Genomic DNA, 14327 nt, shown 5'->3' with positions numbered 1-14327 from the left:
TTTTTCTAAACTTAATTTTTTTTTCCATCTTTGAAGAATTCTTATACTTCAATGGTTGGATTTCAGCCTTACTGGTAAACCTCCATGCACCACAACAATGTTGTAGATCCATTGTTAGTTTGTTACCTCCGGAAGCTAAACTTCTCTGAATATTGTATCCATCGAACAGAATACCGGGATGAGAGCGAGAGAGAAATTCAAGGAAACAATTTTATATTGAAGTGTAAATATTTGTGAAAATGTTGATTTTCACGGAAAAATTATTTTAGGATCATTTGCTTCCGTATTGAAATTGAAATGCATATATACATTAGATTAGAAAGGAAATGAGGGTGACTGACATAAGGAGGTGGGTAAGTGTTAGGAGTAAAGCAAAGCAATATAGCATACTCGAGAGAGAAAGTTGTCAACTTGACCCAGATGAGCTTGGAGTCTAAGAGTGCTTTTTTGTTGAAAATGGATAATTCATGTTTTGTCAATTTCATTAAATTTGTTTATAGTTTTATGCTTGTTTTTTTCCTCTGAATGAGATGAAAATTTGGAATGCTTGAATTCGTTTCTCGGTAAAAAAAAAAAAAAAGTTCAGTTTGATAATATGTTTCGTCAAGTTGGAGTGATGTCGATGAATCCACGACTAAATACGGGAAGTAAGAAAATTTGGAGGTGAAATTCCAATTAAATAAATGCTCATTTCTTCCTTACAAAAAAGGAGGACGGAAGCACAGTGAGAATAGATTGAAGGACCCAGCAAAGAATAAAGATGAAGAAAAAAATTAAGTTTTAAAAGGGTGGGGTATGTTTTATTTGCAAAGTGACAATCCATGTCAGGAAATAAATAAATTAAAAATGGGTAAAATTATGACATGGATGTCTGTTAGTTTTAAAAGGTATATATGACTCATTTCATTAACGGTAGGGGTATATTTAACCCCATTTGCAAATGGAGGGTAAAATTAATCCATTTTCAATAGTTGAGGGGGCATTTTTGACCCTTTTCATATATATATATATATATATATATATATATATATATATATATACAAAACACGATTAATATAACATTGTAGTTTGTGCTCCGTATCTAAAACTTTATTATATTAGTGTTTGCTATAAATACAAAATCGGCAAAAATGTATTAATATTTTTTTAAAAAGAAGACTTGTTTAAAAGGAAATTATTTCTCTCTCTTTGAGATAAAACAATAGCAATATTTAAGCATTAGTTGATACTTTCAATTTTAATTCGATTAATTTAAAGGTGTAAAATACTTATTATTATTTTTATCAAATTTTGATTTGATAATTCTAATTCAAATTATTAAATTAATTTTACATGTTTAAAATGAAACAAAGTAGAAATTGATTTTCTATTTAAACGAAGAAATATTATTTTTTAATTTTTTGGTAAATATTCTCAGCTCATTTTACTTGTCATGTTGTCTTTTGCATGGTTTTTTGAGAAAACATCGATTAGAATTAGAATTTGACTGATTTACCTTATTCATTATTTGATCTCCATTTGATTTTTTTAATGACATTAATCTCTTTTCACAATTATTAGAGTAAGAATAAAGAATAAAAATAATAATTAAATTCTATATTATTTTAAAATACAAATATTTTAAGTATATTTATTTTAGTAAACATAACAAATAAATGACATGGCGGAATAACAAATATAACAGTTCAATATCTAGATTAGATCTCAGGTTAATATAAAAAAAAATGAAAATTGTATGGTTTGGCTACTTAACCTTTTGAAGAAAAGCAATAATATAGTCCATGTTTTTTGCTGTATAATAATTTCATTTGATCCCACTAATGGATTGATACGCATGTGGTAATGAATCCATCATTATTGACTTAATGGAATACTTTGGAAATTACATGAATATTATTTATTTTTTTAATATGGGATGCACTTTTTTTTTTTTTGACATTATTAGTTTGCACTGTTTTTATGCAAATATATATTGATGGTACTTATTAGCATTTTAATATTAAAAAAATGTGTCATAAAGTGTCTACTATGTCCTAATAACTTCTGCATGTTAAGAGGCAGAATGTTACTCCATTTCCTACGGGTTTTTTTGCCATAACATTTCCATTGACCACTACTTCATTACTCATTTATTTAGTGGAAGAATGTGGTAATAATATTCTTGTAACTCTTTTCTCCATTAACTCAATATTCATGTACATTCTTCTTTATAACTTCTAAATAATAATTCTTCCATTTTTCTACCTACTTTACTACCCTATTCATATCAAATTAATTCAAGGATGAATTTTTCAACTATAAATAGTTTGTCATTCTTACTTTGTGGATGTAGAGAAAAATATATACTTTGGAGAGTTCTTAAAAAGTGAGGAAAAATCTAAAGAGAGTTTATTAAGTAAAGGAAGGTGTTCTTCTTTTTGGTGGGAGCCACAACATCTTGTCGAGCCACCAGACATATATACTTCTGTCACAGTATGGAGGGACAAGTACAAAAAGATTATTAGATCTTAAGAAGAGGCTTGAATCTTTAAAGAGCGAGATATCCGAGAGCCACCAAGATATTTTTATTTTTTCATTTTATTTTTCAATTGTAATTGTAATTTCATTGTATTATCACCAACAATTTTACCAGATCTCATGGCTACAATTGAAAAATCCGCTCATGTCAAAGTGGGAGATCTTAACAAGCCATTTCGATTCAACCGAGACTCATTTTAAGAGATGGAAGGAGTCTACAGTACTTTTCCACTTAAGTCCTCTCAATGTTTCTTATGTGTTAACTGAGAAAAATCCAAATAAAGTAGACAACTCTTCCATGAATGATGAAGAACTTATTTCTCTTCAAGCAAAAATTGAAAAATACCAGGAAGATTAATACAAGTGTCGGTATTCTTTACTTAATTGTCTATCAAATAATTTTTATGATTATTATGATAGAACTTACTCTACTGCAAAGAAAATTTGGCAAAGGTGCAATAAATATGATACGAGACTGGAGCGAAAAAATATGCTGCTAGTAGATTTTTTCGCTTCCAAATGGTGGATAACAAATCAGTGGTAGACTAAGCTCAAGATTTTATAATGATTGTTGGAGAACTTAGGTCCGAGGAGATCAAAATTTGAGATAGCCTTATTGTTTGTGGCATAATAGACAAACTTCCACCTTCATGGAAGGAATTTCAAAAAACTATGCGCCACAAATAAAATGAAACCTCTCTTGAGACGTTGATTATGCGAATCCGCATGGAAGAAGAGGCAAGGGGCCAAGATGCACTTTTGCAAATAGAAGAGAGCAACTTACAACCCGTCACAAACAAGGTAAATTTGGTTACTTCAAATAATGCTGCTCCTAATGCCAACAAAATTACCTCTATGAAGCCTAAGAAGAAAAATATTCAAGAAAAATAATGGTAGATCTCGTAAGAAAAAAATAATGGTGGTAACAACCAAACACAAAATGGAGCAACATGCTTTGTCTGTGGCAAAAGTGGGCATATTGCTCGATTTTGCAAGTTTCGGAAACGTGGTCCTACACCTCAGGCAAACGTTACCGAAGAGCCACTTGTGGCGGTGATAACAGACATAAATATGGTTGAAAATATTGATGGATGGTGGGCTGATTCTGGTGCAAATCGTCATTTCTGCTATGACAAAGATTGGCTCAATGTGTATATTCCATTTGAGGAGCCCAAAACCATCATGTTTGGTGATTCTCACACTACTCAAGTGCTTGGAAAGGGAGATGTCGAGTTGAGCTTTACCTCAGAAGGGTGTTAACTTTAAAAGATGTACTTTTTATTCCTTCCATGAGAAAAAATTTGATGTCTAGCTTTCTTCTAAATAAAGCAGGCTTCAAACAAATTATTGAGTTTAATCAATATGTAATAGTGAAAAAAGGTATTTTTGTGAGAAAGGGGTATGTTTGTGATGGGATGTTCAAGTTGAATGTTGAGTCTGTTTACATGCTTTCTTCCACTAATTTTTGGCATGCTCGTTTTTGTCATATTAATAATCATTATGTGGGAATCATGAGTAGTTTAGGATTAATCCTAATGATTAAAAAGGATTTTGAAAAATGTGAAGCTTGTAGAATTCTGCCTTAAGGCAGAATTTTCATGGGCATAATTTTGTCTTGTGATTTTTTTTTTTTTTATTGAGCTGAGGTTCGAATCCACAACTTTAAAAATATTAGGCGAAATGTAAAATTTAAAGACCACCATTTTGAAGGACAAAAATTAAAGACCACCCCAAATGAAGGGAAATCTGCGCAAAAAAAAGTAAGTTATGTTCTCGGTAATTTCTGGAGGTGGACCTTCAGGAGGCCCAACTATGCGCCCAAACACATTAGTTGTCCGAGCAATAATATTTAGGGACATTACAACGATCTTTCCAATTTGTATCTGTCTTGCAACAACAAATGCTGATGTCCCTTGTTTCAATCTCTTTATTTATTTATTTTCATGAAAGATCATCATTCTATTGCTTATGTTATACCCCATTTTCACCAAGATCAAAATAGTTTACAATATCCCGATAATTTCGGGGTTGATTAAAGTTAAAAAGTCGCCACCTAATTATTATGGTGAATTAGGATACCTAAAATTTATTGAAGTAATTGTCTAAAGCTAACTCCGTTTTAAGTCTACTAAACCCAAAGATCTAGGTAAGAGTTCAATTAATCTAAAAGGAAGGTACTAAGTACCCTTTAAGATCCATTAAAAACGGTTAACCGGCCAAACTTAAAGTTGATTAAAAAGGCTATGCGTAGTCACTCAATAAGTGGTAAAACGAACAAGTGCGTAAGGACAATAGCTAAACATTTAAACAGTTGATTAATGTATTGTATACATTATAGTAAGTCAAAATACTTAATTAATTTAAGAATCTCAAAGTAAATGAAAGTCTCGTGTTTTAAACTAAAATGTAGGTCCAGAATTTAGCTTAAGAATTAGTTAAAGTTGGTTAAAATAATTTTAGACCTTCATGACCTAGTGTTGAAAGAATTCAAACTGAAAGCATCTAGTTCATGTTAAAGAAGATTGATTATTTAGTATCCAAAGAAAACATTTCAACTTATCATTGTCTAACTGGAACTCAGAGAACTAAAATCTGATTTGGCGAAAAAAAAAAAAAAAAAAGATAGAAACGGATGGACAGCCTTAACAATATTTGTTGAGCATTGGTTATAAATATATTGTAGTAACTCAGGTTTTAACAGTCAATGACACAAAATGGAAATAAAAGGTTAGTCTCACAGGGAATTTTAAACACACTAATGAGCAAGCAAAAGTGATATAAAATGATAAAAGCCATTTTTGGCTTTCATAAGGGTAGCGATATTCTGCAAATTTTCCGCCCAAGCAAAGCAAGAGGGTAGACAATGAAGGATGTGCGAACTCTGTAAGCGGTGTCGTTGAGTCTCAAAGTGAAACTCTTCGGCTCCGGTTTACAGGCGAAAATAGGAAAGAGAAAATAGTTAGAGAAGAACTGGTTCTTAATAACATATGAAGCTGCGAAGAGAAATCACATTATCTTCAACTCTTAAACAAACAAGAAGTTAAATATTCATATAGCACTTGGATAGGAGCATGTTATCCGATACAATAATTGAGAAATTTAAGCAAATCTTTAAATGTTTACACTATATGAAAAGAAACATTTTTGTATGATCTTTGGAAGCACAGTTTGCTATTAAAGAAAGATTTCACTTAACATATGGCATGATCTTGAAAGATGGACAAAGTAAAATGTTAAGAAAAGATGTGACCACAGTTAGATGTACAATGCACTATCATATGCATAACAAACAACTTCCCTAATACATGGTTTAGGCACATGGTGAAACATAACTTGTATCATCAGGAAAATCAAACAGAGTCCATTTTTTAATCTTCATATTTGTTATAGCTTGACTCATACTAGGATGAATTAACATTTAGATGTAAGCATAAGAGAAAAACTCAATTTAAACCACAACATTACTGTAAACATTTAGAGGTTCAAAACAGAGCTAATCTCATGATTTAACATCAATAAATTTGAATATAACAGGACCTTAAAACATGATCTTTCCTAAGTTCACATAATTTCAACTAAAGAAAAGTAAGAAAAAGATCTGATTTTACCTCTCGTAGATGCAGTGAACTAGGACGTCAAGGCCTCGAATCTACTCTCTTGTTATGAACATATCCGAAACTCGACACAAATGTCCAAATAATTTTATTATAGCTAAAGCTCGCCAAGACAGAAAGAAAAGCTTTGGAGGAGATGAGAGTATTTTCTAAGTGTCAAGTGGCGGCTAAGTTCTTTAAAGCACTAGTTTTGATAGTGGAACTATGGTAATCTTGAGGGTCAAAGGTGTTTTTCGGGTGAGAGTTTAAGGAGTATTTATAGAGGTAGAAAATTAGGTTTAGTGCCTCATATTTTGAAATTCAAATTTCTGTAGGAAGAATCATGGTTCACTACTAAACAACGGGAGAAACCGACGGACTGCGTCGGTTTTTTCAATAAAACCGACGGGAAACCGACCCTTTACGGTCCGTCGGTTTACATAGCCTCGCTTTTTGAAAACCGAAGGACCACGTCGGTTTTTTCCGACGGATTGCGTCGGTTACGTGGTCCGTCGGGTTTATACAATAATTTTAAAAAATAAAAAAAATTAAAAAACCGATGGACAGAGTCGGTCTTTTTAATTTCTGATTTATTATGTTATATAAAAACAATATATATTTTATGGAAAAACTGACGCACGATGTCGGTTTTTTATTTAAATTTTTTTATTTTAAATACAAAACCGACACAGTGCGTCGTTTTTTTCATAAAATTTCAGAATTATTTTCCAGAAAACCGACGGACCGTCGGTTTTCCGGAAAATTTCCAAAATTAATTTCCGTAAAACCGACGGTTTTTTTCCAAAAAATTTCCCGTATTCAATTCACGCATTTTCTCGCTGTACCACACTCGCACGTAAACCGTACCAAAAGCAAATTTCAAAACTAGCATTAAAATGCTCTAAATCAATTCTAGAAGAACTACAACACATAAAATCACCATAAATAATAATAAAACACATCAAACACTATCTAAACACATCAAATACGATCTAAATAGACCTTCAAAGTTCAGAAATATTTAAATATCCAACCAAAAATACCATTAACTAGTTTTACACACAATCTCTTTGCTTCATAGTAACTCTTAGGTATGTCGAATTCCGGACTAACTAGTTCCCCTACTAGCTTAATCATTGAGTCCATAGCAGGCTTCGAACGATTCAATCTGATTTGATGTTAATCATTCTAACTGCAACAGACAACTTAGAATGCTGACTCCCTACCTAAAGTGGAAGACTAGCCTCTTCTAATTCTTGATAGAAGCGCATTGCTTCTTCATTAGGAGGTTCCTCAAAATTTTACCCAGGTTCAAACCCAGACTGTACGCCAAAAACATCATTAACCATATCATTAACTCTATCATACTGGACATGACTATATTCCAGCGACACACTACTTTCACCGACAACCAATTCTAACTTTGAATTCTCAATAACAATTCTAACTTTAATAACTTATGGATTCTAACTTTAATTCTAAAAATTAAAAAGTAAATCTAGTCAAATAAAGTCTACATTTTAGTTTTGAGGTTATAGAAATATTATAACTTAATAATTCTAACATAACTTAATAATTCTAACTTTGAAAAGCACAATTTCAACCAATTCTAAAAATTGAAAAGTAAATCTAGAGAAATAAAATCTACATTTTAGTATTGAGGTTATAGAAATACTATAACTTAACAATTCTAACTTTGAAAAGCACAATCTCAACTAATTTTAACTTTGAATTCTCAATAACAATTCTAACTTTAATAACTTATGGATTCTAACTTTAATTCTAAAAATTGAAAGGTAAATCTAGTCAATTAAAGTCTATATTTTAGTTTTGAGGTTATAGAAATATTACAACTTAATAATTCTAACATAACTTAATAATTCTAACTTTGAAAAGCACAATTCCAACCAATTCTAAAAATTAAAAAGTAAATCTAGAGAATTAAAATCTACATTTTAGTATTGAGGTTATAGAAATACTATAACTTAATAATTCTAACTTTGAAAAGCACAATCTCAACCAATTCTAATTTGGAATGATCAATAACAATTCTACTAACTTATGGAATTCTAACAAAAAGCACAATCCAAAAAAAAAAACTAGTCAAATAATTAAAGTATACATTTTTACACATATTCAACATCAATAATATTACAAAGAATGATAACTAAGCTAACACAAATACATTGACAAAGAACATGAAATATAGCACAATCTCAAGCCAAAAAAAAAAAATGACAACTAAACTAGTCAAATAAAGTTTACATTTTTTTCACAAATTCAACATTAATAACATTGCAAATGATGTTTAACAAAGCTAAATAGATTAGCATTAGGCCTAAAATCTACAAATAAAACTAAAATTAAAAGAATTTTAAAAGCCCTAATTTAAGAGAAACTAACCTCAATTAATTAACTTCAAAACGCAGATGCAGGGTTGGTGGGGATGGGTCGCGCAGCGCGGTGCTGGGCGGTAGGGCTGGGCGGAGGGGAGGGGGCGGCAGGTAGCTAGGGTGTGAGGGGAATGGGAGTTTAATTGGGAAGAGGAGAAGAAATGGGTATGAAAACCTGTCTGGAATGTTTTTAAAGAAAAACCGACGGACAAAACCGACCCTGTTCGTCGGTTTTTCCCGCACGTTTGACCAGATTTGACCCAAAAAAAAATTTTAAAAAAAAGGAAACCGACCCTGTCCGTCGGTTTCCTAAAAAAAAAATTATTTATTATTTTTTTAAAAAACAAATTGAATTGCATATTATTTAAAATATTTTTAAAAATAAAACCGACGTCGTCCGTCGGTTTTCTAATTAAAATAATTAAAAAAAATTAGAAATGTAAAATATCGATGCAGGGAGTCGGTTTTCCGTCGGTTTTTTGTCTGTCGATTTTTGGCAGTTTTTTAGTAGTGGTTGGGGATTCTAAAACTCACATAATAGTGACAAGAAGAGAGCAGCTTTGTTGGTATGGTGATGGCCGTTATTTTCACCAAAATGGTGAAGCAAGTTTTCTACCATGGAAAGACAAGGGAAAAGTGATAGAAAGGGGTAAGTTCTTATGATGTTTTGGTTTGAGAAGTTTTTTTATCCCTCAAGATTCTGAGCATGGGCCTGTATACGGGAAATGTCCATCCCGTCTTGCAATGAGGCTGTGAAGCAATCTCTGAATAAATGTGGTCCCAAACCACTCACAAACCTATGCACCCGATCCCCCATGTCGGCCACCATAGTCGGGGCGTACCTGGCCAAAGAATTAAATTTCATACTATACTCCCGAGCACTCATACTTCCTTGCTTCAAATTTAAGAACCTGTCCGCTCTAGCTCGACGGACCTCGGGTCGCAAATAATGGCGGATAAAAGCATCCACAAACTCTTGCCAAACGGGAGGAGGCGCATTCTCTCTTCTCGACGCTATCCAATTATTATACCATAATACCGCCACATCTCGGAGTCTATACGATGCCAACTCCACTGACTCAGTCTCGGAGGCATGGACAACCCTCAATGTTCTCAGCATCTCATCAATAAAACCTTGCGGGTCTTCATCCGGCTTTGACCGAAAAAACTCCGGAGGATTTAGACTCATGAAATCACGAGCTCTGGTACTAGCTGACCGATCACTTGAACTCACATTCTGCCGCTGTGCCTGGGCGGCAACCAACTGTGTCAGTAAATGGATGGCCTCGGTCACTTGTTGACCCGAAGCAACCGGTGGAGGGACTGGATGCACTGGAGCTGGAGTGGAGACCTCTTCATGCTCTTCTGCTACTGGAGGAATAGAGGTAGCATGCGAGGGAGTGGCACTCTGAGACTCACTATGTCCTAGCTCAAGCGGGGGCTCTCGATTGGTGCCTTCTCCCGCAGCGCCTAGTATTGCGCTGACTTTCTTTTTCTTTCTCAAAGGCATTGCTGAAAATTAAACAAAAAAGATTAGATAGTTGCATCCTTAACTTGGCTCTATCGCACGATCTCTTAAGATGAAAACTGGTCATTTTTCCTAAATTCCTTGTAGCTTCTTGTTTATTAGCGTGGCGCGCAACACACCATAAACAAGACTCTACTAGACACGGCTCGTAGACACTTCCTAGGACTGAACTGCTCTGATACCTCTTTGTCACGACCCGACTAGGGCCGTGACGGGTACCCGGGGCTAACCACCGAGCACCGCTCGTTTCCTCACTCGTCATAACCATTTTACATTTCTTTATCATTCATAATCTCATAATCATAAGACAACCATTTTTCATTTGAAAACACAAATGATTTTATATACATGTGCCCCTTAGGCTATCAAAATAACATATATAAATATAACATAGTAACATAGTAATCTTGTAAGACCATCTAACCCACACTGCGCATCTACGAGCCTCTACTGACATATTATACATATAGACAGAACAAGACTCTGTCGTGCGCGAAATACATATATGAACCAAAAGAATAAATATAAGCACCTCTGAACAATGGAGTGCTCTCAATCAGCTGACAGCTACTAAGAATCTGGATCAAGCTCACCTCCTCGTCTACTACGTGGGCATGAACACGGCGTCCGAAGAAAACGGACGTCAGTACGAATATTGTACTGAGTATGAGAGGCATAAACAATAACAATATATCAATGAAATAGGAAGGCATCAATGAAATAAGGAGGCATCAAGAAAGAGCAATCTGTACTGGCTGTCAAATATAAATGAAATAATGCATGCTGACTTACTCATAATCATTATCATGTCATATATGTATACATATATAAGCTGCCCGTCCATATAGGTACGGTGTGATAATGTATAAGCTGCCCGTCCATGTAGGAGCGGTGTGATAATCATAGCCTGCGTCCAGGCCTCCCGCGTCCGGGGTATAAGCTGCCCACTATAGTGGTGTGTATATCTGCCTGACCATATAGGTACGGTGTAATGTCATGAACATATACTCATCATACCGCATGTATAATAACTCAAGGATAGCTATACTTTATCGGGGTGACCTGAGGTCGCGAACCCCCGAATCCATTATGGAACATTTTTAGGTATTCTGCCTCACCTTGAAGGAAATAGTATATAAGGTGAGTGGTTACAATAAATGACACCATTAACGTCATAGGGACATCATATCATAAATTCTAGAATCGTTATATTAAACTCTTCATCATCACTATTGAACTCATACTGTGTCTCATGTGGTTATCCATGAACATGACTATTAATTTTCCGGAATGTAGGAAATTCATGAAGAGGAAGGAAAAGTCATGCTATAAGATTCATGCCATAGAAAGAAAGGACTAGCCTCACATACCTTGAACTCTATCTAATGTCCAACGTCTACTTCTCGAGCTCGCAGGTCTAAAATTAAGATAACATAGGCCACAGTTAGATTATCCACATCACTTACTAACCAATCCAAGTACGAATGAAACTTAACAAAATTCGGGCAACATTTCCCCTGCAAACTTAACAATTCTCAAAATTCCAACTTAGCCAAACATCAATCAAAATACCAACAATAACAATACCAACAATTTCATATCAAACTAGAATTAAATCCATTCTTAAATTACTCCCAAAACAGCCCAATATACATTCGGATGCCAATACTTGTATACACTTCTTTATTTCCGTATATCCATAATATAACAGCAACAACAACTACAGCCAATCCCCCGATATTCTAGCCCACAAAACAGTTCATAACGACCACCAAACATTCCCCAAAATATCATCGCAAAACAGCCACAAATATCATACCAAACAGCCCCAAAATATCGCCACACAACAGTCATGAAAATAGTATAAAAGAGCCCCAAAATATCGTCATGAAACAACCACGAAAATCATACAAAACAGCCCCAAAATATTGTCACAAAACAGCCACGAAAATCATATAAACCAGCCCCAAAATATTGTCACCAAAACAGCCACGAAAATCATATAAAACAACTCGGTATACGCTTTGTATACAATATTTTCATACACTTTATTCTCCCAAATTCAAGAACAACAACTTATCAAAAACATCAACAACAATATCAACAATTATTATAATCATAAATCAGCTAATTCCATCCATTTAATCCAACTAAAACAGCCCCTTAATCCATAAATCTCAACAAAACAACAAACGAGTTTATAACGCTATTTTCTCCGTTCTAATCCGTTAAAACTCTAAATAAACTTGTTAACAATGAAAAATGGACCTTAATCTTACCTTAAGTATGCAACAACCACGTCCAGCCTCTTCTTCTTCTTGGCTGATTTTTAGCTCAAATTGAAGGCAATGCGACGTACAACACTTTTCTCTTCATGAGCTTCGGGATTCGGGGCTCAGATTTTGATCAAAATTGATTTTTCTCTCTAAGGTTCTCCTCTCTCTCTCTCTCTCTCTAGAAGTTTCTGGGTGTTTTTGGTCTGAAAATGAAGGAGAAAACTGAAGAAATTCCCTTAAATGGCATGGGTATTGGGCCTGACCCGACTTGGAATCGGGTTGGGCCGAATCCAATGTTCAACTCGAACATTCTATCTTAAAACATTCATATCTCCTTATGCCGATGTCACATGTAGACCCACGACCTATGGTTGGAAATCTATTTCAATTATCTACAACTTTTATTTTGGGAGTTTTCCCAAATTCCCAAATGCTGATGGGGTTATGGCCTCTCGAAGTCAAATCACCCGAAAACGTATCTTAAAAATATTGTGTTGGAGGGCTTCCACTTTGATTTGGCTCAAGGGACCTTCTTAAGGTGTGTTTAACTTCACATATATTATTCATATAACTTATCATATGTCCTAAAAAAAAAATATCGACATGTGGACCCCACCTCAGCTTATGAATAATTCAACGTACAAAAATACGAAATATAACAGGCTCGATAATTTTTGAAGAATGGATAAAGATCACCCGAACCCTCACATCTTATGGGTTTGCTCCCTATCCGTAAATCCTTCACAGAAAAGCCAAAAGGATCAAATTCAACAGAAACCAAATTATCGATAGTAAATTTATGAACGGAAATAAGGTTTTTGATGAGTTTAGGTGCATGCAAACATTTTTCAGGTTTAGGGAGGGATTTACGTGAAGGGAAGTGTGACCATAATCATGAATCGGAATCATGTTACCATTACCAATAACAATGCCATTGTTTTTGCTCAATTTATAGTAAGATGAGAGAGTACCTTGGGAGTTGGTCATGTGAGATGTAGCTCCGGTGTCCATGTACCAATTGGTTGTCATCGAGCGGATTCAAGGACATCGTATGCATAGCCTAATTAATATCCATGGGCGCATACCCACCATGTGATTTACGGGAGTCGCCGAATAGGGGGAACGGCGAGGGAGGACACGAGCACCGAGAATGCCCCGCCGTGACCGGGCCGGGGTGGCTGCCGCGCGCCCGCGAGGCTACTGCCACCCTGTGGTGGCGTAAGGGCACGGTGGGGTGGCCCACGACTGAGGCCCCCAAGCAGCCCAAGGGAGGTAAAACCATGATTGGGCAGCGGCCTCGTGGTTCTGCGACGCGGCGGGCAGGTTGGCCTGGGCGTTGTTCCGGCTACCCCCGCCGCTGTTCTGCCCATTTCCTGCGTTACCGCTGTTGCTGTTGCAGTTTCCGTCATCACGACCGCGGTTGTTCTTCTTTCCACGATTGTGAGAATTTCCTCGATTATTGAAGGCATTTTCAGAATTGTTGGACTGCCCATTACCAGAGAAATTATGAGGATTAGGAACGAGAGAGCAGTATTTGACCCGGAGTCGTGAATGGCGTCCTCGCCATGGCTATCTTCTTCAAGTTCGACCATCGACCGGACAACGTCAAAGGATGGGAGAGGAGTACGGTGCTACACCGTAGTTCGAAAAGTCTTATATTCTTCCGACAACCCACGCAGAAAGCGGAGCACAAGTCGTTCGTCGGAGACTTTATAGCCGACGTTGGCGAGATTGTCTGCAAGAACTTTGAGCGTGGTGCAGTATGCTATCACATTTGGAAAATCCACCAATTTGGTGTTGGTGAATTTTGCATCAAGAGCAAGAGCTCTAGCCGATTTGTTGTCCTGAAAGAGATGAACGAGGTGATTCCAAGCATCGGCTGCGGTGTCCTTTTGATGAATGATCGTGTTGAGAAGATCATTTGATATCGTCCCATATATCCATTGGTGAATAATGTCATCTAGCCATTCCCAAAGAGCCTTTGTAGCAATTTTCTCGGCTGCGGTTGCCTGGGATGGCA

At 35.5% G+C, this 14327-nt stretch overlaps 1 protein-coding gene across 1 annotated transcript; it reads right to left on the bottom strand.

The window, feature by feature from the left end:
- Window positions 1-9188: 9188 nt before the first annotated feature.
- On the bottom strand, window positions 9189-12500 carry LOC132041931 (uncharacterized). Its single transcript, XM_059432607.1, has 2 exons — window positions 10820-12500; window positions 9189-10632 (listed from the first exon to the last, which is right to left on the bottom strand). The coding sequence occupies exon 2, from the start codon at window positions 10011-10013 to the stop codon at window positions 9189-9191; it is 825 nt and encodes a 274-aa protein (XP_059288590.1). The 5' UTR covers window positions 10014-10632; window positions 10820-12500.
- Window positions 12501-14327: the final 1827 nt, after the last annotated feature.

Source organism: Lycium ferocissimum, unplaced genomic scaffold (assembly GCF_029784015.1).
Source record: "Lycium ferocissimum isolate CSIRO_LF1 unplaced genomic scaffold, AGI_CSIRO_Lferr_CH_V1 ctg12389, whole genome shotgun sequence".
Classification (NCBI taxonomy): domain Eukaryota; kingdom Viridiplantae; phylum Streptophyta; class Magnoliopsida; order Solanales; family Solanaceae; genus Lycium; species Lycium ferocissimum.
This window is presented reverse-complemented; position numbering and strand designations above follow the sequence as displayed.